The sequence below is a fragment of the Oryzias latipes genome, chromosome 15 (genome assembly GCF_002234675.1).
Source record: "Oryzias latipes chromosome 15, ASM223467v1".
Taxonomy (NCBI): domain Eukaryota; kingdom Metazoa; phylum Chordata; class Actinopteri; order Beloniformes; family Adrianichthyidae; genus Oryzias; species Oryzias latipes.
In genome coordinates, this window is record NC_019873.2 from 23,899,876 (window position 1) to 23,925,711 (window position 25,836).

At 39.5% G+C, this 25,836-nt stretch overlaps 1 protein-coding gene across 7 annotated transcripts; it reads left to right on the forward strand.

Annotated features, from left to right (window-relative positions):
• The first annotated feature begins 877 nt into the window (after nt 1-877).
• LOC101172101 (vinculin) lies at nt 878-25,790 on the forward strand. Of its 7 annotated transcripts, none has more exons than XM_020709634.2 (23): nt 878-1,342; nt 7,734-7,804; nt 8,653-8,803; nt 9,311-9,419; nt 10,569-10,691; nt 12,316-12,476; nt 14,385-14,475; nt 14,573-14,720; nt 14,812-14,965; nt 15,889-16,064; nt 17,831-18,021; nt 18,295-18,321; nt 18,469-18,668; nt 18,857-18,985; nt 19,097-19,246; nt 19,341-19,449; nt 19,533-19,835; nt 19,912-20,036; nt 20,609-20,794; nt 21,481-21,657; nt 22,502-22,705; nt 23,125-23,229; nt 24,257-24,403. In XM_020709634.2, exons 1-23 carry the CDS (start codon nt 1,175-1,177, stop codon nt 24,401-24,403), a joined length of 3,405 nt encoding a protein of 1,134 aa, XP_020565293.1. In that variant the 5' UTR covers nt 878-1,174. The 7 variants fall into 7 exon arrangements, with proteins under 7 accessions (XP_020565293.1, XP_011482810.1, XP_020565294.1 ...); XM_020709633.2 differs by having other exon boundaries at nt 885-1,342; nt 14,382-14,475; nt 24,257-25,790; XM_011484508.3 differs by lacking the exon at nt 18,295-18,321 and having other exon boundaries at nt 880-1,342; nt 14,382-14,475.
• The last annotated feature ends 46 nt before the right edge of the window (nt 25,791-25,836 follow it).

Below are 25,836 nucleotides of genomic sequence, written 5' to 3' on the forward strand. Positions count from 1 at the left end.
AATTATGTCTTCAAATCCGAAACTCACAGTAATGTTGGAAATAAAATGTGTTTAAATGTATTGCTGTTTAATGTAAAGCAATGAAAAGTATACAGTACCACACCAAAAAACCTTGACTCCCAGCTGGGACCTTTCTGTATGGAGACTGCAGAGCGACCACAAAAATCAATGTATTGACGGTTCATTTTTTATTAAATGGTATTATAAGGGGTCAAGAAATGCAGGCCAAATGCTTGCCCCGTAAACATTTTTTAACCTCACCAAATCTGGCCCTCTGGCAAAAAGTTTGGACACCCCTGCCTTAAAGACGTTTAGCTGGACTCAACAGCAAATCAGCTTTCTCTTTCCTTAACAATGTCAGGGTCTGCTTCTCCGTGCAGAAGCTGAGAGGTTTGAGATGCAGTGTGTGTTCACTGGTGTCAGTTGAGACTCCTTTCAGCTTCAGGCAGCAGCAAGACGAATCCTCAGTCTTTATTTAGACCTGGACATTGAGGCCTGGGGACATGAACCCCTGACCCACCTCTTGATGAGCAGATCAAATGTCAAGCACAGGCTTCAAGCTTCTTAATAAATAAAAGAATTAAGAGCATGGAGCTGTTTCCCGTGTGTTTAGGAAGCAGGGAAAGCCCACTGTTTTATAGGCTTAGGCTGACCTTTAAGAGGCTGCAGGGAGCTGCTTCGGCGCAGCAATGTGCGTAACCTTTCCCCCGTGGTAGATGCTGCGCCTCCTCCCCTAACTGGTTGTGCTCCTATACCTTGGACTTACGATCTCTTCCCATCAAGTTACCCCAACTCTTTCCTTTTTGGGCCACTGGCATGCATGACGTAATTTGGGAAGAGTGCGTGTGTGTGCGCGTGTGCTTGCGGGGAGAGCGTCAGTGCGCACCGGCAGCGGCGCGCCTGGCAGCTGTATTCCGTCGTTGTGATTGGGCGGAGGGCGGCGATTCCTTCTGTCACGATTTGGGTCGCTCCCACCGGAGGACACCGAAAGCCCGGGTCCAGTACATCAGAGGAGACTGGGCTCACCGGGAGCAGAGAGCTTCTTCCTACAGGGCTGGACTGACAACTCGCTGCGTGCCCGCCTGCGGTGGCGAGGAGAGGAGAAAAGAGAGATCGCCAGCTCTGAAACGACTTGCCTTTCTTCTGTCGGGTGCTGCGGTAAGAGTCGTTCACCATGCCGGTGTTTCACACCAAGACCATCGAGAGTATCCTGGAGCCGGTGGCCCAGCAGATATCCCACCTGGTCATCATGCACGAGGAGGGGGAGGTGGACGGGAAAGCAATTCCGGATCTGACGGTACCGGTGGCTGCGGTGCAGGCGGCAGTCAGCAACCTTGTGCGGGTGAGTCCCAAGCTTTTAGGCATCTTCTCTTTAAGACCTTCATGTCTTAAAGAAGGTTTGCACACTCACGCTATCAGAGAAACTTTAAAGATGGCGTTATAAGATGATCTGACACTCATGATTTATTTATTCATTTAATAAATCACGAAAAACTAAGGTAGCAATTATAGAACAGTTCTGTCAAATACACAAACCATTGTTCCTGTAACAAAATAAATTACTTTTGTCTCCTGAAATTGATACAAAACTCTCCAACATCCCATCCTGACTTCTCCGTCTCCGTCAGAGCGCGTCTGTGCGCATCTGTGCGCATCTGTGCGCACATCAGCATGAACACATGCGTCAACCAGAGGGCAGCTGAGCTCCATGAAGTTCAAGACTTGAATGATGGTAAAAATCAAAATTGAAGTTTTGCCTGAAAACCAGAAATACACCCATCCCCAAAACTAAACGCTTATCATCTTCATTTGCTCTGTCATTTATCTTTTAATTCCTTTTTTGAGGCAGAAACGGCCAAGTTTTAGTCTCTTCTGTGTGCGCTCACTGGAAAAGTCAATAAGTAAGAGCCAGATCATTAATGCTGATCCAGGTCGTTGTTATTGATGCACTGGGCTTCACACACTCATGGAGAAATAGGAAACATACACACAGCATTGCCTACATGACAGTATGAAAAAGGAAAAAATAGCTTGGTCTTCCATGTTTTTTATCAGTGCATGACGAGTCCTGCAAAATGCATTTTGCACTGCAAAGATGCATCAGAAAGATTTTTAATTAAACACATCATCTTAGTTTCATATTGCTCCAATTCCATGGAAGCTTAGAAAGGTCTGTCAGTTTTCTGTGAACATTTCTACATCTATTTTTGTGTTTGTCCGGACATTCTTTCCTGGTAACTGACAAAAGCCTGCTGCTTCCCAGCTCTAGTCCATACCAGATCACTGTGATAATTATCTCATTAACTTCTGAAAGGGCCTGCTCTGTTTCAACTCAAACACTCATGAAACAATCCCATTCCTGAAATGAACAACATCCTCCTGTTGGATTATTTGATTTCCGGTGGCTATCGGGCACTTTTTCTCCATCACTCTATCCATGTGCGTCAAATAGAGGGAAGCACCCCAGGGTGGTGGCCGTGTATCAGATGATGAGAGTATGAGGCTGCAGGAAGCAGCAAGATGAGGATGAGCAGAGAACAGTAGGGCAGAAGAGGAAACATGCAGTTAAAAGAATATTTTGAGGGACATGCATAACTAGGATTAGATGGTGGCTGATAAAGAAGTAAGAGTAAAAGTGGAGTCTAAGAAGGTTCTTTAGATACAGGGATTGTAAAGTGTGCACACTTGGTGTAAATAACGCCCACAACTAAATGCATCTACTTTAATTTAGAAAGATGATTCATGTCTAGCGTTTTGCAATTTGAGTTAACACATTATGCTGCACAGAAACATGCCACGAAGTCCCACTGCACACTGATAGAATTACACAGTTAAACCCATCCACAGCTATGAGGGGGGCACTTAAGATCTGTGTCACAGAGACACATCAACGCACTCAAGACGGTCTCTGTGTCATTCTGTAAGAAGTTGAGTGTGAGCTGATTCGAATTCCACTCAAGACGTGAGTGAGGCTGTTGATGCATTTGCATTGAAAGGCAGAAGTTCTGCTGAAGGCAGGGCTGGCTGAGAGATGGAAGTGAAGCGTCTGCTTCTGAAGGAGTCAACACAGATCCCAAGTGTGTCTCAGAAGGAGGGGTAAGGAGGAATAAATAGATTTACCGGTGGGAGAAGTAACTACACACGACTGAATGGAGCAGAAAGAGAGGGAATAGGAGGACTGCAGGAAGGAGAAATGTCAGCTAAAACAGTCTAACAGCATGAAGCAAAATGAATTCAGAGATGGGAGAGCAGGAGAAGTCATACATTTTGGCTCATTGACGGAGGAGAAAGGGTGTTGGTGTTGTAGTCCACAAAAAAGACACAACTTATCTTTCCTTATTGGGTAAAGATGATACCTTTTTATTGTTTATGAAAAGAAAGCTTCAATTTACACCGTCATCCGTTCATCATCCTTTTTTTTGTAAAGTTAAACCTTTTAATCCCAATACATCAAAGAATTGATAGAAAATGCACATTTTTTTAAATTAAGATACATTTTAAACCTTAATGAAAACCACAGAATAAATTGTTAAATGTCATGTTTTTAAATTAAATATAAATAGTATCAATTTGAATACATTGGGTGATTTAGTAGGTTTTTCCTCACAACGCTAGTTTAAGAAGCGCAAAAATTTTCATGAGGGTTGAGGAATAAAAACACCTTATTTACCCACTGTCTCAAATTTGATCCATGCATTTTTAACATGGTGTAACAGAATTATGAATAATTCATAATCAACAAAATTTTCAGTCTTTTATTAAAGCCGTTAAGATATGAATAACAATAGATACGTTATTCTCATGAAGTTTAGAAAATTAGCAAGACGTTTCCACCAATCCGTTTGTTTTTGAGATTTCATGAAAGTGGCCATTTCTAAATGACCAGGAAAAGCCCTTCTACTGCCTCTAGTAGAATTGTAATGCACTACAGGGCAGAAAACAGTAACTTATCTACAGAGAGCTTTTAAAGAAAGTTTGGATCATGCTAATGAGATAAAGTTCTCAGAAATGTGTGTATCAAATATGATACAAATGCTTATATAAGGTAAAACTAGCTTACCTCATAGTCAAAAAGCAGAATTGAAAATTATGTTTGATGGCAAAACTTTGTGGTCAAACTGTGTTTTTGAGCAAAGGAGAAACATAAAAAGTGTGAGGTGAGGTTTTTGTTAATAGTTTTACATTCAATTAATCAATCAATCATCCAATTAAATCAATCAAACAACTGCAATCAAACTACTCATAAAGACTCTCTCAGCTGACAGAAAATCTATTTCAGACTGAAGGAGAAACTGTTCAGAAAAGAGAAAGATTTTGAGAACAAGAAGAGAGAATAATATGAACATCTCATTGGATCAGAAGACTACATGGGAAGCAATACATTAAAAAGGAAATGTTCAAATGTAATTCCGTTTGGTTTCTTACACAGCACAGATTTACGAAAAGTATCTAAAGAAACTTTAATACAGCTATTTTTTTCAGGGTTACCCACTTTAGTCAATCATGATTTTATCATGTCTTCTGCACAGCTTCTGGACAGTTTGGAGAACAGTAAAGTGAGAGCTAAATCGCATTTTTAAAATTCTGTTCCCTGACCTATAATGGTTTTAGTAGTTTTAATGTTTGTGGTCTTCAAAAACCTCACTCCACCAGTCTGTTTGAGTAGAGGTCTGGACTTCCAGGCCAGGAAAAGAAAAAACTCTTTTGTGATATAAAACTTCACAACTGAAGCAGAAAACACTGTAGCTGTATTGATCAGTTCACCACTTCTACTGAAATCATGTGAATATTTTGTCATAACCAAAAATGTATTTATGTTTTTTTTCTATTTTAGGATTTTATTTTCTTAAGTATTTTAATTTGACCTACAGCTGTTCCTTAGTCAGCGCCCGAGAATCTTGCGTGAGTGGTGCCAGCTTTGATCGATGGCTGTCTGAATGCAGCTTGAGAAATCACTTTCGCTGATGTAAAACCACACACACAAACCTTAGGTTTCACTGTGGAGAAAACCCCTTAACCATACATTAATAATGTATTGAATAATGAGTAGAAAGTGTGGCTTTCACAGAATTTATAGGTGGAGGCTCATCAACAGGAGATGTAGTTGCAGAACTGCGTTTCTAAAACGTGGAAACCATTGACTTCTAGAAAAAGCCTTCACAGCCCTTGAACGGTTTCACCTGGACACACTTTTGCAGTTTATAAACCTCACAGTCAAATTATGCAAAAATTAAGCTGAAAAACAAAACAAAAAAACGCATTCTTGGTGATGAGACAGGCCATAAATGAAGATGTTGGGTTTAGGGTAAAAACCAGAAGTTTTATGCTGGGGATGGAATAATAATCAAAAAACATGTACTTAATATTTACTTCAGGAAGTCTTTCTTTTATTTTCCAAGTTTCAGTCCACAATTACGCCATTTCAAGACTTTTCGATGGCAAAAATGAATTTATTTTATTATTATATATCAGGTGCTGAATAATTAATTTAAACAATGATTTGATTTGTATCATAGTTTGTGGTTGCTGATGTAAATCATAATTAATATTGGTTAATTTTGAACGATCTGATTCACTGATCCCAAGATCGATCCAGGACATCTTCTGCCAAAAATCTAACCAGTGTAAGTCAGAGATAAATACCTGGGTACTGAAGAGTGAAGTTGAACTTTTCCTGATTCAAATCCATTCACAGTTTAATTTCTTAGTTTCCTAGTTGAACTTTAGTTTCCTAAAGTTCAACCAAAAAGAGCGTTATTAGAGCATTATAACACACTGTTTGCTAGAATTCAATGTGTTTTCACACATCGCTGGCTTGATCATATTTTTTGCTGTCCTTGGCTAAATCTGCACATCTGAAAATAGCTCCAGCTCATGTCTGTCTGATTTGACGCTATTGTAAATAGTATGTAAAATCATGAGCCATCTTTTCTTTGATCTAACTACCACTAAGGGCCTGATACTGCTTTTCCTGCACTCACACTGAGTGATTAAACTCTAGTTTACCAGCAATGAGTGAATTTAATTTTGCTCTCCAGTCATCTCCTCTTGCCTAGTCTTTCCATTATGGTAACATTATCATTTTAGTTATTATATAGTTTAAAATATTTTTAGAGTTTATGCTCTACAATAAATTTAAGATGCAATGTTTAACTGAAATTAAGCCTAAGAGGGGTTAAAAAGGGGACTGTCTTTTGATGGGGGTCTTTGACTCAGGAAAAAAGAAACATGAATTGGGTTAAAATAAAACAAAAAACAAATTCAGAATTTCTTCAAAGAGTAACCTCGTAATATATCCCAACATGAATAACCCAAGAATTGAGTCAAAGAAAAAACCCAAATGTTTTAATGTTTTAATCAACAAGTTTTTGTAATTGGTTCAAATGATTTTGTTTGTGTAAAAACATCTAAGCTCTTTGTATTTTTACTTTTCAGAAAGCAAAAGACTTGAACAACCCATGTACTGTTAGCACTGGACAAAATTAACTTTGGCACACAAAGGGACACATTTTTTACAAATTACTTGTAGTTTTGCGAGCTTTTTTCCTACCTGCAAGTACGAAGACTCGATCTCTGAGGCATCGCCTTTTGCTCCTTGTGGGTGCCGCCCCTTTCATGACGTCAACGTAGAGTCGGCCTCGGCAGCGTGTCTGCGTCTCGCCCACGAAAACAAACTACATCCGAACTTTTGCAAAGATGGAAGAGCGAATTGTGCATATAAAATGAGAGCGTTTTAGCCAATCACCGCTAGCTCCGCGGAGAAAGTTTGTGTTAGCTTTGGGGCGGTGCAGATTCTTCCTGGAAGGGGCTGTTCTCATTAGTCTAGGTCAGCTTGTGCAAACCTGCTCATTTTTGTGGGATGGGAGGGGCTGGTGCTCAGACCGCAGGTGTTTACTCAGAAGTGCATGATCAAATCAAAATGCCACTTTGGGGTTCCTTTTCGTGAGAAATTAACATTATGATGCACTTAAAAGTTAAAAAAATGTATTCAGCATGATATAGGCACTTTAATACATTCTTAACCAATGAGTGGTGGAAGTGATGTTTATAATGTCTTGTGAGCCAAAAAGTCTATTAACAAAATTTGTCTGATGCAGCAGAAACAGACAGGTAACATCCTCCTATTGTAATTTCATCTGAACTGTGTTTGTGTTTGTGTTTGTGTGTGTGTGTAGAGTAAGGGTTGCTAGGTACATCATATGTGTGGTTTCTAACAACTTAGCATCAAAACGTCAGTTGAACTTGTTTATTTTGTAGGGTCAATGTCTGGTTATTATAGGCTTCGGTTGAGGTCAAGGTTGGAGTAAAGGTTAGGTCAAAGTTAGGGTAAGTTCAGGGTAAAGGGGGCAGAGGAATGCAACATGAAAAAGGGGGTCAGGGCACAAATGGATGTGTCTGTCTGCCTGTGAGGGTGGACGCATGCTTGCTTGTGTAGGTTGAGTATTTTTTAGCAAACTCTTTGAAAACCCGGAGGAGAACAGGGAAAATATTTGCAGTTGTGCATGCAAAATATGCTTATGGATGAACATATAAAAAAGAAAAACAGACAATGCCAACCAAACACAGCCTGAGCTTTTTTCTTCAAAGATATGATATGCATGCATAGCTGAAATAGGCGCGAATTGATACACCCATTCACCCTTCAGACTATTAATAGTGCTCCCATGAAAAAACAATTTCCTGCGCCATGCTGCAGCTAATGATGATAAAATAAATCTGCTTGTGTGTTGCAGGTGGGAAAAGAAACAGTTCAAACCACAGAAGACCAAGTGATGAAGAGAGACATGCCACCTGCTTTTATTAAGTAAGTCCTGAACCGTCAAAAGTGGACAGGAAAGCTGATGTTTTTTTAAAACTCACTGAAGCCACATTTTGGAGACGATCCACCTGATCGCAGTAGACAGAGATTTGGTTAAAAAGACAGACTTGTTAAAAAGATGATTCCAGGCAATCTAATGTGAGAAAATGTGGCCTCGTTCCAGGCTGCAACAAAGAGCCACTTCTCTAGCTGAGCCCCCGGTGAACATCCGGCTCTTGCATCCAAACCGCTGAGAGCCTGTTAGCTTTTTTTCAAGTTTGCATCTAAAAGCTGACATCAATTCAGAGTGCCAGCAGAGAGCTACTCTGCAGTTCTGAGAGCTTTTTGTGTGTGAATGTCAAAGCTTTTGCTGAATATTTTTAGCAAAAAAATCATCTTTTGCCTGCTTGTCATCAGAAAATGTTTTTTTTTTCTTCAGTTTCCAACTTGTTTATTTTGGTTCTTAAAAAAAAGACTAGATTTTAAGCAGGTCTACACCCTCTTACTGCTCACCCACACATACGTGGGGCACAGCCCCATAAATCTCACTCATAGGGCTTAGGAGGGGCAATGTGGGAATGTGAACCTGCTTAAATATAGAAGAACCAGCAGCCATTGATACCCTGACAAATGGGAGTCAGAAAGAGGAAGAATTTAGTTTTATTTGAATGCTCTCTAAAATGTATCACCTTCCACAGGCTAATCAATGACTATGTGGATTATTTAACATTAAACAGCTCTTTTTTTAGCTAGTTATAGCTCAGAAACCATGAACAATCCTGTTGTTTTGAATTTTGTGTGCGACAAATGTGTCTCTTTGACATGTTTCCCTTAAGCCAAATGTGTGTTTTGAGGGTGGAGAACTCATGTTCCAAGCTCGTCCAGGCGGCTCAGATGTTAAAGTCAGATCCATACTCTGTTCCTGCCCGGGATTACTTGATCGATGGATCCAGAGGGATCCTCTCGGGAACATCAGACCTGCTCCTTACCTTTGATGAAGCAGAGGTTTGTGTTGTTCTCGTCACTAAACCTCTCTGCTGCTTCAGTGGTGCTTTGGTGTCTCACGGAGAAGTAAAGCTTTATATAGTAGCTGTGCAGAGGAAGGAAGGACTCTTGGAGCTCAGAGCTGTAACAGAGCCTCCAATACAGCCAGATCTAATCACTGAGATCAAATGACCTCCCTCTGTAATAACTAAGGATGTGTGTGTATTTGTGTGCAATTGTGCATAGGTTTCAGTGACAGCTCGTTAAGTGGAATCACACTGAGCACGTGACTGAGCGCACCATGTCTCAGCACTAGCCTACTTTTTCAAAGAGCAAATTTTCTCAGTCACAAGATGTGCAACATCACAAGACATGCAAACACAAAACTGGCACATAAACAGCAAACTGGCTTTTCTTTCAACTAGGAAAAAAACTGAAGCTGAGAGTGGATTTCATCATTATTTAAAAAAAAAGAAGACCACTCTATTAAGTTGTTATCTATTTCTAAGTGTTTGTTTTGTGTTTTAGGTGCGTAAAATAATCCGTGTGTGTAAAGGTATCCTAGAGTATCTGACGGTTGCTGAAGTGGTGGAGACAATGGAGGACCTCATCACTTACACCAAAAACCTTGGACCAGGTCTGCACAAGTGTTGCACGATTTAGAAAAATGATCAATAATAAAAAACGGTTTGAAACATTCTCACTATGAGCATAATCATCCATTTTTCTTTAAAGAAAAAATGATTCAGAAGTAGAATTTGTTTTACTTTCAATTTCACAAAAAACATACAAAAACAGATTGTTTGTCAGATCTATTGTAGTGAAATTTCAAATGTGCAGTATTGTTGCTTAATACAATAAATAAGGGAGTTAACTTAGAAAATTGGTGAAATGAAAAAATGATCAGTTTCACTGAACTTTAACAATCAGTAGACACAGTTTCAGCAGAAGCTATTTGACTCTTTCAAAAGTATCAGTTCATTTACTGACTTGCTCTAATTAATGATAAAAGCCATATAGTTGAACTAATGCTCTCATCTATTTTAACTCCTTCAGCATGTTCATAAACAGACAGTTTGTCATCATAGTCATCAAATGTATTACATACTTTTGAATACATTTAAAATTAAAATGAAAAAAAGCTGAGGGAACCTGATAAAAGGATTTCTTTGTACATGTCTGCTGTTGGTTGTTTAGGAACTAGGCCATAGCGGAACCAACATTTGACCTGTGGCCTTTTGTGACCACTTTTGTAGTCTTATTTTGAAAAGTTACGTGAAATAAGCAGATTGGGAGGTTTTTGCTAATTTATTGGCTTTTGTTTACATTAAACAAAGATTTTACCATTAAAAATATGTAAAAACGTGAAGTTCTACTATAATGTTAAGTACTATTCAATCTCTAATCTTTTAATCTTTTTTTTTCTAAAAAAACAAATGAGAGAGTTCCATAGTTTTGTGAATGGATTGCACATTTTAAGGCAAAAATAGGAGAAAAAATTTCAAGTCACATATTCTTAATTATTTCTTATTGTGCTCATGTTTAGCAAGTTCTCTGATTGTGGTTGAAGCTCCACTTTATTATCTCTGGACCCCTGAACTGCTCCTGGCTGCTCCAGCTGCACTCACAACAATGTCTGATTGTGGACGTGGAATCCAAATATTTCATGGAATATAAAACCAAAGCCACTAACATTGTTGACAAAAGACCAACTGCTGCTTAATTTGGATGTTAGCAACCTCTAATTCCCACAGAGGACTGATCCAGCTGTTTGTGTTTTCCTCAGGGATGACCAAAATGTCAAAGATGATTGAGGAGAGGCAGCAGGAGCTGACCCACCAAGAGCACAGACAAATGCTCGTCAGTTCCATGAACACCATAAAGGAGCTGCTCCCGGTCCTTATCTCGGGTGAGCACGTGTGACTTTGTGTGGGAAAACTTCAGAGCAGGTCGACGAGCATCCAGCGGTTCTCATGGCAACGCTGATAATTGCAGTCATTAGAAGCTGGAGATGTGAGACTTTTAAAAGCATCACCCTCTACGGCGCCTCTGCCCTTGTCTCTGCAAAGGAGGGCAACTGTTTCTGTTTGTGACAATCAGAAAAAAGCATTTTCACTGCATCTGCAGCATCTATACTTTGGATCAAAATTTAGTTCTTATGTGAGCTCAAGAGGCCAAATGAAATTTGAAACAACTTGCTTGAATGCATCTTAAGATAAAGATACTTTATTGATCCCAGCTCTGGAAATTTGTTTGTTACAGCGTCAGCGTTAGGCTCAAGATACAAACATACAAACAATGGGTGACAACAGAGAAACAGAACAATTAATCAGAGAGAAACATCAGTGAAAAACAGTTGTATTGCATGACAACTCTGGAGAAAAACAGACAGACCTTGAATGAGTTTCATCTATTGCAAATGGATGACAAGTTATAGAGTCCAATGGAGTGAGGTAGGAAAGATTTCCTGTAGCGGTTGGTGTGACAGCAAAACTGCCTTAGCCTATTGGAGAAGATGCTCCGCTGACCATCAAGAACAGGATGGAGAGCGTTCCCAGTGCTAATTATATTTTTATTATGACGTTTCAGCCAAGATTAAAAAATGTGTGTCATCTCGAGGACATAGTTTCTGCAGCAGTTCATTAGAAATTCATCTCTGAGTTGCGAATGGGACCATTGGCAACTCCGACCCCACTTCCTGTCAACCATAACTGAGAACTTTCGGTTTACATGCTCTCCTGCTAGCTTACAACAAAAATTGCGAGCAATATTGGAGTTCTCCAGTTGTAAGATTTTTAGCTAGATGCCAGTTCAGACGAGAAAAACAAAGACATACATGAATCTATTTGTCTACGAGTGGATGCAGCTTGTGGCTCCCTGTAGCACCTAAGTCACTGCTACAGACCTTTTTCCAACAGTAATTTTTCTTCTGATTCACAACGAGTTAATTAAAGAAAAACTCAGAAATGCAATTAAAAATCAAAATTGTCTTTATATATGTCCTTCACAATCAGAATAATGCCACAAGAAAATGTTAAAAGCACCAAAAATGCAATTTTCATTGCAATGGGTTTTTAAAGTTTTGCTTATTAAATAATTATACAAATATATCCCTCATGTGTCTGAAGCAGGTTACCCTTTCAGAAATACCTATCCAACACCAGAGGCCTTCGGCTTTGCTCAGCTGCCGGACAGGACAGAAAGAAAAGCTAAAAATAATTCCTAAAAATCTAAACAAATCATATACTACTTTTTAGTGTTGATGTAACTCAATTTTTTAGTAGAAAACAAAACAAAAATTCTGTATTTTGATAAATTATTTACTTAATTACATGTAATTGGTGCTTTAATTGTCACGAAAATATGGCAAATGCTTTAGGTGTACATTTTCAACATTATTCAACAAACATTAACAATGCATTTCACTTTTTTAAAGCAAAACCACAAATTTTCAGTCCACGTCCAGGCTGGTCAAATGTAGCGAAAAGTTGTTTTCAGAACTCCTGTTTATGATTCACATGTTTTGTCCACAGCCATAAAAATTTTTGTAGCAACCAAGAGCACTCGTGGTGCCGGTGTGGAGGAGGCAGAGAGGAACAGAAGGTTTACTTTTGAAAAGATGAGCACCGAAATCAACGAGATCATTCGAGTCTTACAGCTCACAACATGGGATGAAGACGCATGGGCCAATAAGGCAAGTCCTGGACTGCCAATCCTCTGCTGCCTAAATGCTCTGAATATTATGTATGTGACTCCTTTTTTGTCCAAGATGTATCAGATTCAAGGTACCAATTTTTTGCCTATTTATCTCCTCTCCTGAGCATGCTTGGTTCAAATTGTCAACTAACAAATACTTTTATGACACCATTGAGTTTACATGGATTGGGACAGTTGACCATCTTACAAAAGTCATCACAGTTCTTTATTATGCTTTCATTTCTGTTTGGTTGATTCTTTGTTCCCTTCTTTTGCTTTATGCAGCTGATTTGTTGGGCAGCAGCATATCTTAGACAACATTCATGTTAAACAAAACAAGGCAAAAAATCAAGAATTTTAAATCAAATTTTTACACACTTGTGATGGAGTACATTCACTTTTCCTTCAAACGACAACTCTGAAAAAAATCCCTCTTTACTTTTCTGTCTCCACTTTATTTTTTGCTTGCTAGTTTAACTCCTGGTTTATCTTTTTCTTTCTTTATCTTTCTCCTCTGTTCTCGTAGAAGGTAAGCCTGTTTCTCTCCCCCAGCCCGTCCACATTCCCAGCATGTAACTGTACCTGTGTACATGTGTGTGACTGAGAAGGAAACATGTCTCTCTGGTATTCAACAGCACTGTACTTTAGCCTTCTGGTCAGCACTTATAGTTTTAGCACTGATTAAATGCAGAGTCTTGAGTTTGCAACTGTTTGCGACAGACAAACAAAGGAAATTTTTGAAATCAATGTTTAACCCCAAACTAATTAAGAAATCTTCCTGTCATTTCCAATATTGTTTCTTGCATTTCTGGCTGTGTGACAGAGCTGGCATCATGAGCATAAAACATTTTGCCTGAAAGGTTTTATCAGTTAACAGCGGCCAGGTATGCCATTCATGTGAAAGTTAGAATGTACTTTTTATAGTCCAACAGGTAAAACTGCATGTTTATTTGCTTACATCCTTAAAGATCTGTCTGTATGTGCGTGTGGATGCCCGTTGTTGGTTTGATGAATGCTGCATACTCATTGTATGAGCTACAAGCACTTCATGACCTGTGGTGAAAAGGCTGCAGCTTCCTGATGATCCACTTGAATTGGGATTAATAGAAATGTATAGATTTTATTAAAAGACACTATCATTATAGAAAAGCTATCTTGGGTTCACTTACAAAGTTCACTCTCAGATCTGTTTCCCAACATATGTTTGTCAAGGTGTCTACATTACGAATTAAAAGAAAATAGAATAATAGAATATAATTAAAAGTATGAGCTTTTTTTGTTTATTATTTTATCAGACCTAAGCCGTATTCTGCTTGTGTTCGTACTGCATGGTTCTGCACTGATTCTTGCATTTATAGGATTTAATGAATTCCTTGTACTTTAAATCCAGAAAGTGTTTAATTTGAGTCAAAGCTTTTAATTTTTTGGTCTTAAAAATATACCCATTTTTAAACAAAAACCTTTTTGGTGTGGTTTTATCTAGTTTTTTTTTCTTCAAAATGATTCACAATGCCTTAAAAGTGTGAGAATTTTTTTTTTTTCTAAAAAATATCTACTAGCTACTTTTTCTATAAAATACTGTAAAAATAAAAAGTAAAAATTTACAGTTTGAGGTATTCGCATATTTAAAAAAATCATTATTTTTGAATACCTTAAAGTATTTTTTTAAAGATATTCATATTACTTTTCAAATTCCATCGTTGAACGATTCCTCAGTTTTTGTGTTTGTCCTACACATTTCATTGAAATGTTATGCTCCCTTTTATTTGTGGATTTCTAGTTGATTTGTTTTCACAGAACAATAACATTCCTTTTGCAAAAACACAAAAGCCCCATTAGATTTGATAGTATATTTGAGGTGTACTGGTTTTTATTCACTTGTTGCGTTATTCTGTCCTTGTTTCAGGACATGGAGGCTTTGAAGAGATCTCTGGCTTTGATTGAGTCAAGGATGGCACAAGCTAAAAGCTGGCTCAAAGACCCTCATGGGCAACCTGGTAACTATGTGTTTAATCTAGGAAAAAGATGGAATAATTCTCTGTCTTTTTGTAGTTTTTCGATAAAAGACCTGCAGTACCACATCCTTTTCTTCAGGAGACTCTGGTGAGCTGGCACTGCGAGTTATTCTAGACGAAGCTGGTAAAGTGGGAGAACTGTGTGCTGGGAAAGAGAGGAAAGACGTTCTGGCGACCACTAAGGCTCTTGGACAAATGACTGATCAGATTGCAGATCTACGAGCCAGGTAGTGTTTTATTATGAGTGTGAGTGAAAGCACTTTTGCGTACAGTCTCTTTCACAAAACTAACGTAAAGTACCATATTTGTTTCTGCCAGAGGTCAGGGACCAACCCCCGGTTGTGTGCAGCGTGCAGGACAGTGCTCACAGGGCTTAGATTTGTTATATGGCAAAGTGGACAGTGCTGCACGCAGACTGGAGGCATTGATCAGTGCAAAGCAGGCTATTGCCAGGAAGCTGGACGCTGCACAGGTGTGACAGAAAAACTTTAGTTACAGCTAAATTAACTACACTTTCTTCACTTTTTTTGTCCTTTTATATGTATCAGTATTATTAAGTCAAAAGAATTGCACATAAGAAGAATGAATATGAAATGTGTCTGATAATCCAAAATGTGATATAAGGCAGGATGGAGAGACAATAACATGAAAAAATTTGTTAGGCATTCAGCTCTTTTTCTTCATTAAAGATCCACTCCAATCAGCTTTTAAGTTATTGTAAAGCGTTCCCTGTGATCTTTTAATTAAGATTATGCCATTTTTAGCCGAAATCAAAAACCTGTGTCGTTTCCTAGGACATAGTTTCTGCAGAGCGGCAGTAGTTCATTAGAAATTCATCTCTGAATTGTGGATGGGAGTGTTGGCAGAGTTAGCCTCCTGACTTCCCATCATCTATCTGTTTAGACCCTCTCCGGCTAGCAAACAGCCCCTCACACCCCTAACATTACTGGTGCAACCAAAATGGTGAGCAACATTGGAGCCATCCAGTTATACAGTTTTGAGGCAGATTCCAGCTCAGACGAGGAAAACGTACAAGGATCTGGTCATCTATAAGTAGATTCAACAAAATGGAGCAGAGCAGGGAGCTGTTGTAGCACCTAGCTCTTTCAAATTGCTTTTTTTTGTCTGCTCCGGATTCACAACAATATAAATAAAGAAATACTAAAGAAGATACAAATGTTATTTTACTTCTCTTAATATTGTGAGTAAAATGCCACAAGAACATGTTAAAAACACCAAAATAAAATGTAACATGTCAGATAACTGGAGCAAAGATTTTTATGCATAAACTCTTTATAAGACCATTTGTGCAACAGTTTGAGAGAATTCACTTTGTACTTTATCGTGATATTAATTGTATGTAAAAGCATAATTGTCATATTTTTACATTACTAGGCATGGCTGGCTGATCCCAATGGGGGTCCGGAGGGGGAAGAGAACATCAGAGCCTTGCTGGCAGAAGCCAAACGTATAGCAGATCTATGTGAGGACCCCAAAGAGAGAGATGACATCCTGCGCTCCATCAGTGAGATTGTTGGGCTCACCACTAGGCTTGCAGAGCTCCGCAAACAGTAAGCTGTTACCACTCTCACACAGGCATCATAAATCATGTATTGTGACTTGTTTCCTGAAATCTTTTATAGGCTCAGATTGCAGCTGCATGTCAGCAATAGGTGGCATGTTTTCCCAGCATAGAAAATATGTTGTTGCCTTCAGACCTGGGGTATCAGGCTTCCAATAAGGTGTTAACTTAAGTATTCAAATAAAGTATAGGGACATTTATTTTTAAGTTTAGGGTGAAAACAATGGGGGCACTCTAGTGAAAGTTTAAATACCACTTTCTGTTTTTTCTTATCCAATTTAATTGTTCAAATTAATTGGAGAGTTATGGCAAAATACACACTTATTGTATAGCACCTTTAATTTCTATTTTATCACTAAAAGAAACTACAAGAAATTTGTAGATTCAAACAATGAAAACAAAACAAAGCGGCTTTGTAAAAGGATGTTATATTCTGAGACAGGGAGTCCTTTCACAGCATGTTTGTCATAGATATGTCTGTGATGCATTCCTCTGAGAACTCACTGTACAAGGACGCAATAAAAATTCTCAAAGCTTTTATCATAATCTGACTGATTAACAACAGCAGCGCTTCCAATCTGAATTTTATTCATGTAAAAAAACAGCTGACAGATTTTAACAAACCAAATGAGGAGAAACACGTCTTAAAAGTGGGATTTTCCTTTAAAGGTGTCGTTAAATCAAGAAGTTCTTTGGACAAGGTAAGTTTATTTGTGTAGTGCTTTTGGTGTACAAAGACAACTCAAAGCACTTTACAATAAAATGAACATTTAAAAGAAATATTAAAGGGGTGATCACTGAAATACAAATCGAAAGAAAGTTACGAAGAATTGAATTTTAAGTAAACTTAGTAACATTCCAGATGTAAACTTTTGAAAAAAATCTAAACAAATACAGCTAAGAACAGGTGGGTCTTTAAGCTGAATTTAAATAAACTCAATGTTTCAGCTGATCTAAGTTTGTTCCAGATCTGTAGAGCATAGAATCTGAATGCAGGTTCTCCATGTTCTGACAAAAGATTTGGTCCAGATGACTGAAGAGGTCTGGCTGGTACATACGGGGTCAGGATCTCAATCATGTATTTTGTTGCTAAATCTTCAAAAACTTGCACACAAAAGAAACTTTGAAGTCTATCCTCTGGCAGACAGGCAGCCAGCCCGGTAAAAACACCGTAACAGGAGTCAAGTCAACTAAAGATGAACACACGAATCTCTCCAGCTCATGTTTAGACATCAAATCTTTAATCCTCAAAATATTTCTGAGATGATAGTTGGCTGATTTTGTTGACCGCCTTAATTTTTTTTTTTTTTAAATGTAGGTCTGTGTCCATCATTACACCCACATTCTGGCCTGGTTGGTGGTTTTTAGATGAATAGATTGAAGCTCTGTAGAAACCTCTAACCATTTCTCTTTAGTCCCAAAGACCTCAGTTGTATGTGTGTTTAACTGAAATAAGTTGCCCTGCGACAGACTTGCGAACTGTCCAGGGTGCCCCCTGCCTTCGCCCACAAGTGGCCGGGATAGTCTCCGGCAGCCCGTGACCACGAAAGGGATAAAACAGCAGAAGATGAATGAATTAATGAATTAATGAAATAAGTTGTGGCACATCCAGTCATGGATGTCCTTGTGCATTTACCAAGATCCTGGAATTAAAAAATGTATGGGTGGAAAGATTGTGCTCCATGATTAATCTCTCCCCAAAGTTTTTTAATTTCATTTTGTATGCCCCATAATTGATCTGTGTTTGTGTCTCAGGGGTAAAGGTGACAGCCCAGAAGCTCGTGCACTCGCAAAGCAGATAGGAGGAGCCCTCCTGACCCTTCAGTCCAAAACCAATCGGGCTGTGGCCAACATGAGACCAGCCAAGCCTGCTGTGACCTTGGAGGGCAAAATGGAGCAGGCCCTGCGCTGGGTGAACAACCCAGGTGTTGATGACAGAGGCGTAGGTAAGAACGTCCAGGATGGAATACTTCAGCACTACTGACAGCGGTGCAGAAGTTGTCAAAGTGTCATAAAGTGGGAAGTTGAGTGTTGTGCTTCTCCTGAAACATGACTTTCCCGCTTCCTCAAGTGATCGCTCTGATTACTATTATGCACGAATCACTAATTTACTGACTTTTTCCTAGAAACACTATTGTCTTGCTTTTTTGTGGCGTGTTTCTGCTTTTCTAGAGCATGTTCTTTGTCCTCTCTTCTCCCATGCTTTCATATGGGATCAGAGTGTGAGAGGATTCAATGGATTACAGGTAGCAGTATGGCAGAACATATCAAGTAATCCACCTCTACAACATGCTGGAAAATAATTGCAGTTCAGCTTTTTACAAAAGTGATTTTTTCTGCTTCTTAATGACCCAAAATCTGGTGTAAGATGTGGTTCTTGTCACATTCCACAGGTCAGGCAGCAATCAGAGGAATGGTTGGGGAGGGAAGGAGGCTGGCAGCAGGATTGTTAGGCCCGTACCGACAGGATATGATCGGACGCTGCGACCGAACAGAGGGGCTGATGGCTGCTTTAGCAGACATGGCAGGCAGGGGGGAGGCTGAGGCACCCCATGCACGAGTGACAGCTGCACAACTGCAGGATTCCCTCAAGGTTTCTTAAACAAAATCCATAAACACATTTCTTTAGTAACACATTTTTGAAGAAACTAAAATCTGAACATGTTTGTGAGTAAATCAATGAAATGAAAACATTATGAGAGCTTTAAGGAGGTGTTTAAATTTATAGAAAGTTCAGAGCTCCATCTAGTGTTCAAATACACATCCCTCTGATGCTAACAGGACCTGAGACAACACATGCAGGAGGTGATGACCCAGGATGTATCAGATGTTTTCAGTGACACCACGACCCCAATCAAGCTACTAGCTGTGGCTGCAACTGCTCCACCTGATGCCCCCAACAGAGAGGAGGTAAGCAACACATAAAAACAACTTCACCTGAATCTGTTGGGTATTTAATTCCTCCATCATCTGTTTGTTTAACTGCTGCACAGCTGCATTTATATTTTAATATTCTTTAAGGTTTTTGATGAGCGTGCAGGAAATTTTGAAACCCATGCAAGTCGTTTGGGAGCGACTGCAGAGAAGGCTGCTGCTGTGGGAACGGCCAATAAAAGTACAGTAGAGGGCATCCATGCTACTGTGAAACATGCCAGGGAGCTTACGCCGCAGGTATGCCTGATTGATATGTTTACATAATATCATAAGTAGGTGTCAAACAGTGTCAGAGTTTAAAAAAATATATCTTGTTTTTTTTCATTTCCAGGTGACCTCCGCTGCTCGGATTTTACTTAGAAATCCTGGGAACAAAGCAGCTTACGAGCATTTCGACACCATGAAGAACCAATGGATTGATAATGTGGAGAGACTCACTGGTGAAAAACTTTTTCTGTATTTTGGTATTCGCCAACAAATGCTGCAAAATCGACGTCTAACATATCAATGCGTGGATCCTCAGGTTTGGTGGATGAAGCCATTGACACCAAATCTCTGCTAGACGCTTCTGAGGAGGCAATAAAGAAAGATATTGACAAGTGTAGGGTTGCAATGGCGAACGTTCAGCCTCAAATGCTTGTTGCCGGGGCAACAAGCATAGCAAGACGAGCTAACAGGGTCCTGTTAGTGGCCAAGAGGGAAGTTGAAAACTCAGAGGATCCGCGGTTCCGAGACTGCGTAAAGCACGCATCCGACATCCTCTCACACACAATCTCACCAATGGTGATGGACGCCAAGGCGGTGGCTGGGAACATTCAAGACAAAGGTACAGGGCAGGAAAGTGTTTGAACAGAGGGGAGAAGCTTTTTGATTGTTGTTTTAAGTCTCCTTCTTGTGTGCAGCTCTACAAAAAGCATATTTGGACTCATGTTTGAGGATCCTGGCTGCAGTAGGAAAAGTTAGAGAAGCTTTTCAGCCTCAGGAACCAGACTTCCCTCCTCCACCCCCTGACCTGGATCAGCTCCATGTAAGCACATCTAATCCTACAAATTCCTAATTACCTAAACTTTTAAGCCAAAGAACTAGAAGTAAAATGTAACAGTGAAGATTCCAATTTTCAGATGTTCAAACCTTTTAACTCAGTTGGAGTTTTCAACGTTGAGATCCTCCATGACTGCACTGAATTTTCCCATCAGTTTTAGACCCAAATCTGACTGTCTTGAGGTTTTAAAGCCTGTTCAACACTTAAGTGGAAGCTCTTTTAATTGGCTTATAGTTCTATAAACCATCAATGCGCAGTTTCACATCAGAGTTTACCTACAACTGCAAATAACTATCTGATTCCTTAAATCAATAAAATATTGGATTGTTCTCGACTAAACGATAATGAATTACATCAAAATTATAACATGTTAACAACCAAAAAGACTGATATATTCAGCTGTTCAATTGTTTTTTTAACTATATTTCTTGTAAATAAAACCATTTAAGGAGCAACTTCCCAGTTCTCACCGGTTCCCATTTGATCTATCATCATGCATAGCTTTCAGAATTATATCTAATTTCTAACAGTAATGTGTGCCTCTGATAACTTTCCAGGTGAGTGATGAGCAGGCTCCACCCAAACCCCCCTTACCGGAAGGAGAAGTGCCTCCACCCCGGCCTCCTCCACCAGAGGAAAAGGACGAGGAGTTTCCGGAGCAGAAAGCGGGCGAGGTGCTCAGCGAGCCCATGATGGTGGCGGCACGTCAGCTGCATGACGAGGCACGCAAGTGGTCGAGCAAGGTCAGTTCAAAAGACACCCAACGAGTGTTTGTGTCCAAACAAGTTTGTCTTATCACCGATATGTTCATGTGGCCTTTCTGTCTGCTGTTTATCAACTACATTTACAGTGGAAAGGGCCTTTACTTATCTAAGAAAAACGCGATTTTTCTAAAATCCTAAAAGTTGATGTAGCTTTGTATCTCACGACCATTCTTCCTTCAGTATTGCTCTCAGTGGTTTGTTTGCAGTTGTTTTGGGATCTTTAAACTAGGATTGATTTGGAAATCTGTCTCACAATAGTGTAGTGTAGACACAATGGATGAGTACCGGTACTCTAGAAAGATGCCAGCAGTCATTGCCTCAAGCACCTCATTCTGCTTTTCTATCCTGCCCCCCCCCAAACCCCCCATTAGAGCTTTTTGTGTGTGGCATCTTCACCTCCTTGTCTCGACTGTTTCCCCAGGCTGATCAACCTCCCTATAAACCTGTTTGTTTTTCTCCCATCGAGTGGCTGTCTTACTCTATTAATCGCCTACTCTTTCCACACTTCCTTTCCCCTCCTGCCATTTTTGGCTTTCTTCTTTTTTTATATCTCCCTCCTGCTCTCACCTCCCTGATTTTTCCTTTTCCCCTTATCCCATCTGATGCTGCTCTGTGAACTGCTGCCAACAATCCCTCCCTCCCCATCATCCCTCTACCTGACCCAGCCTGAGGATGAGGAGGCAATAGAGGAGAGGGAGGTAGATGATGAAGATGAGTTTACTGATGGTGAGGATGACTATGAGCCAGAACTGCTGATGATGCCGTCCAACCAGCCTGTCAATCAACCCATTCTGGCAGCTGCCCAGTCTCTCCACCAGGAGGCGCGCAAGTGGTCCAGCAAGGTCTGCACACATACATGCACACACAAGTGCATGTGGGTCAGAGAGTATTTGGGAAAAATTCCCAGCATTCTGAGCATCTGGGAGAGTTTAAAGTACTCTTTGATCCTGCACACTCATGCACGTACCACACAACCGAGCATGCAAACAGACACGTTCACCACGGTGACTGGGCTGTGCCAACAAGGAGCTGTGCATCCGCCACCACCAAGGAAACCTCCAGACAGCTGTGACTGCTGTTTCTACTGCTGCGTTTGCTGAACGTTTTGCACAAAATGATGATGATGCCGCTTGGAGATTGAAACCACAGGTCATAAACCAAGGTAATGGAAAGCTTGTTTGCTGCAATGCAACCTGGAACAGGCTTTACGAGTGCTTGTTCACAAATGGGTTTAAGAGGTTAAAAAATGAATCAGGTGCTTTATTTTCATTTACACCTGTTGTCAGTCATTGTGTAGAGCCAAAGATGACAGCTTCCCAAAGTCTCCTGAGTGATGAACACTATTATACTGCAGGCTTGAGCTGAATAATCACTTGTTTCTGCTTCCAAGGAGTGCACTGATCACCTTACCACACAAATACTAACATCAATGTGATCAAATGATAGCAACTAAATTCAGCTATGTTCATCATGTTCATTGAAGAGTGACTACATCCATCAGGGCTGCATGCTGCCTGCTGCAAACCATTTATCCATTTAAAGCTTATTTTGCTTCTACAGCTCATTATCACCAGTAAACTTTCGTTTTGACACTGAGCTACACTTGATTATTAAGAATTTGGGGATGTTTTCCATCCAAAAGTCTGTTTTTCTCTGATCATATATATATTTATATTTTCTCTGCAGGGTAACGACATCATAGCAGCAGCCAAGAGGATGGCTCTGCTCATGGCAGAAATGTCTCGGCTGGTGCGCGGCGGGAGCGGGAACAAAAGAGCCCTGATTCAATGCGCTAAGGACATCGCCAAGGCTTCGGATGAAGTCACAAGACTGGCCAAAGAGGTGGCAAAACAGTGCACTGACAGGCGAATCAGAACTAACCTGCTCCAGGTAAGGAGATTGTCTATATAGCAATCACATGGATTCATCCTAACTGCGTTAGGTATTTAAACAGAAATTAATAACTCCTCAGAAACCTAAATTTGCATATCACTTGATTAAAGGAGCCTAATTAATTTTGTCTCATCCCGAATCTTTTTATGCCTTGTATCTGTGATTTTTTGTTGTTGTTATTTATTTGAATGCAATCTGCTTTCAAGCTTAAAGCTCTCTGTAAAATAAAAAGACCAACATCCTAAACTTGTAATGAGTTAAATTAAAGTTTTTACTGGTTGGAATGGAAGATGGGTGTGAGGATGAACGACAGCAAGTAGTCAATTTTCTAGATGAACACCAACCATGATATTTGGCCACAGCTTGGTCTACAAAAGTAAAAAAAAAACAACAGAAGTTATACTTTCTTTCACCAGGTCTGTGAGCGGATCCCTACCATCAGTACTCAGCTGAAGATCCTCTCCACCGTCAAAGCCACCATGCTGGGCCGCACAAACATCAGTGAAGAGGAGTCAGAGCAGGTAACCCACAACAACAAATGCACATTGAATTTTTAATCATTTATAGTATTAATTTACTGTATTTTTCTACATTTCAACACTCAGTAATTGAGTTTAGAATCACAGATACAGAGGAATTTGCCAAATAATAAAAACACTTTACTGTAATTGTTGTCCTGTTCTGTTCAGTATGGAGATCTATAAGAATCTCATATGAATGACACCTACATACGCCTTAATCAGATTGTTTTATTATTTTCTAAGTTACTTAATGGAATTGAATTTTATTTTTTTCAAAACTGCTTTTAGTTTATGGCCCTTCCAGAGCCCTCAGGTCCTCTGCTGGGGGCCTCGCCTTGTTGAAGTCCCCACTTCAGTCATCTTTCGGTCTATTTTAAGTGTTTCCAGTTTTCTTTTAATTAGGATTATGACACTTTTAGCCAAAAAACAAAAAAAAAACCTGTGTCGTTTTTTAAGACATAGCTTCAGCAGAGCTGCAGTAGTTCATTGGAAATCCACCTCAGAGTTGTGGGCGGAACCATTGCAGTGTGAGCCTGCCCACAATTCCCAACTGTTTACATGCTCTCCCACTTGCTTACAGCTCCTCACATCCCCAACTCACTGTTACCAGTGCAACAAAAATTGGGAGCAGTATCTGAGAAATTAGATTTTCGTTGGAGTGGGTCTTTAAGTAAAACAGTTTTTTGTTTTTTGGTTAGCTTTGAAATCGTTTTTACATTTCTTCATGTTTCAATTCAATTTTATGGTCTGTTTGTTTTTGTACAATGTGTACATGTGTGTTGAGGGAAGCTTTTATTTTGATTAGACTATTAATTTTGTTTTTTAATTTTTGGCAATTTAAGATGTTCTGAATTTGAATCAGTAACTGGCCGCAATCCATCATTTCAAAACTGATTTCTAATCATAACGTAGACTTTTAAGGGTAGAGAATTGATCCAAACAGTGCTGAAAAAAAGAAAAACAATGTTCTTATAATGGTCTTGGAAAAGTTATAATTTAAAAACTTTCTTCACATCCCTTTGACCAGGCCACTGAAATGCTGGTTCACAATGCCCAAAATCTGATGCAGTCGGTGAAGGAGACGGTCAGAGAAGCAGAAGCAGCCTCCATCAAGATCCGCACAGACGCGGGGTTCACCCTGCGCTGGGTGCGGAAAACCCCCTGGTACCAGTAAAGCCTCCGTGACTGACATCAGGAAACCACTGATCAGGAGCACAAACCTTTAGTTTCTGCAGCAGTTTGTTGTGTCCTGAAAGGGGGGGGGACGGCAGGACTTTCAGGCATTCTCAGCAAGAAAACTGTGAGATGTGATGCCCTGCAGGTTTCATTTACTGGAGTGAGCACAGCTTTACACTCCTGCTTTTCTGAGACTATTTTGAATATATATATTTTTTGGTATGTTGTGTTACAAAACTTTATCCAATAGCAGGTATATATTTTTTGCATGATTTTTTTTCTATTTTATTAAATCTGACACGAAAAGATGCTAGACTTCTAGCAGATGTTTACTTTGAATTTTTTTCCACAGAGTTTCCTATTGCCTGTTGTATATACAATTTAACAGTCTTTTATTTTGCAGACAACACTCAGTTTATTCAGAGTTTGACACTAATGGGGGGTCCTGTGGGACTCTGATCCGTCATGGAGGATCTCCTCGTCACCGATCATGTTTATACTTGAATAACTGAAACGTCTTTGGGTTGAATGCTTAAGAAATTTTAAAAATTGGTTGTTGTCCGTTTTGAGGTAACTCTTTATAGGCTGCAAGAACGAAAATAAAAGAATGGCAGAAGAAGAGACGAGTTCAAAATGTTTTTAAGTGAGTTGAGGAGTAAAAAACAATGCCAAAGGATTTATTTTTGGTTACTGTAAGGCACATCAGATTGTCTTAACTCTTAGTATCCAGGTGATTACCTACAATGCAGCTCATTTTCTGCATCCTATTGTGTTATTTTGAGGCCTGTTCTCAAGAAAGAAAAGGAAACAAAACAAAAAAGAAGATGCTTGGATGTTTGCATCTCTTTTGAGCCATTTCTTTCTCTGTTTTGTATTTTTGGTGCTCGCACACTCTGTAACAGTTGAACTGTTGGGAATTTAAAGCATCCTTCCAATACCTTCTTCTCCAAACTTCTGGTGCAACACAGTTTTTTCTTACAACCCTGGTGGTTTAAAGCATAAAGTTCAGTAGGAGGCTGTCAATCTAGCAAGCAGCCTGTTTTTAAGGCTTAGAACTAAATTTTGATAACCTAGAACTGAATAAAGCCTATTAATCAGTTAAAGCATAGTTTAATCCTTTTTTTTTGTTAATTGGAAAGACATTTTCAAATATTTGCTACGTCTTTTCTCCTAAGACGATGATAGTCAGAACTGAGCACCACATTTTTTTCCTGATATTTCAGCTTCATTAGAGCATGTAGCAGTGACTAGTCCCTCACTTAAAGCCTCAAGACGCCAAACTGTGTGGAAGCTGTTTTCATTTACAACCAGAATGTTGTATGATGGACTCTCGCCCTGCCAACACATCTGCCGTGCCTTGAAAGAATAAATGACTTTAAAAATGACAGGAGTCGGCCTCCTAATTCATTGAAATTACGTTCCACATATAAA

Excerpts from the sequence above, each read along its gene's own strand:
- LOC101172101 (XM_020709633.2), top strand. The coding sequence starts at position 1,175 with ATGCCGGTGTTTCACACCAAGACCATCGAGAGTATCCTGGAGCCGGTG. Across the intron at positions 8,804-9,310 it reads TTACCTTTGATGAAGCAGAG|GTGCGTAAAATAATCCGTGT; the intron begins GTTTGTGTTGTT and ends TTTGTGTTTTAG. Across the intron at positions 18,986-19,096 it reads ATGCCCCCAACAGAGAGGAG|GTTTTTGATGAGCGTGCAGG; the intron begins GTAAGCAACACA and ends ATATTCTTTAAG.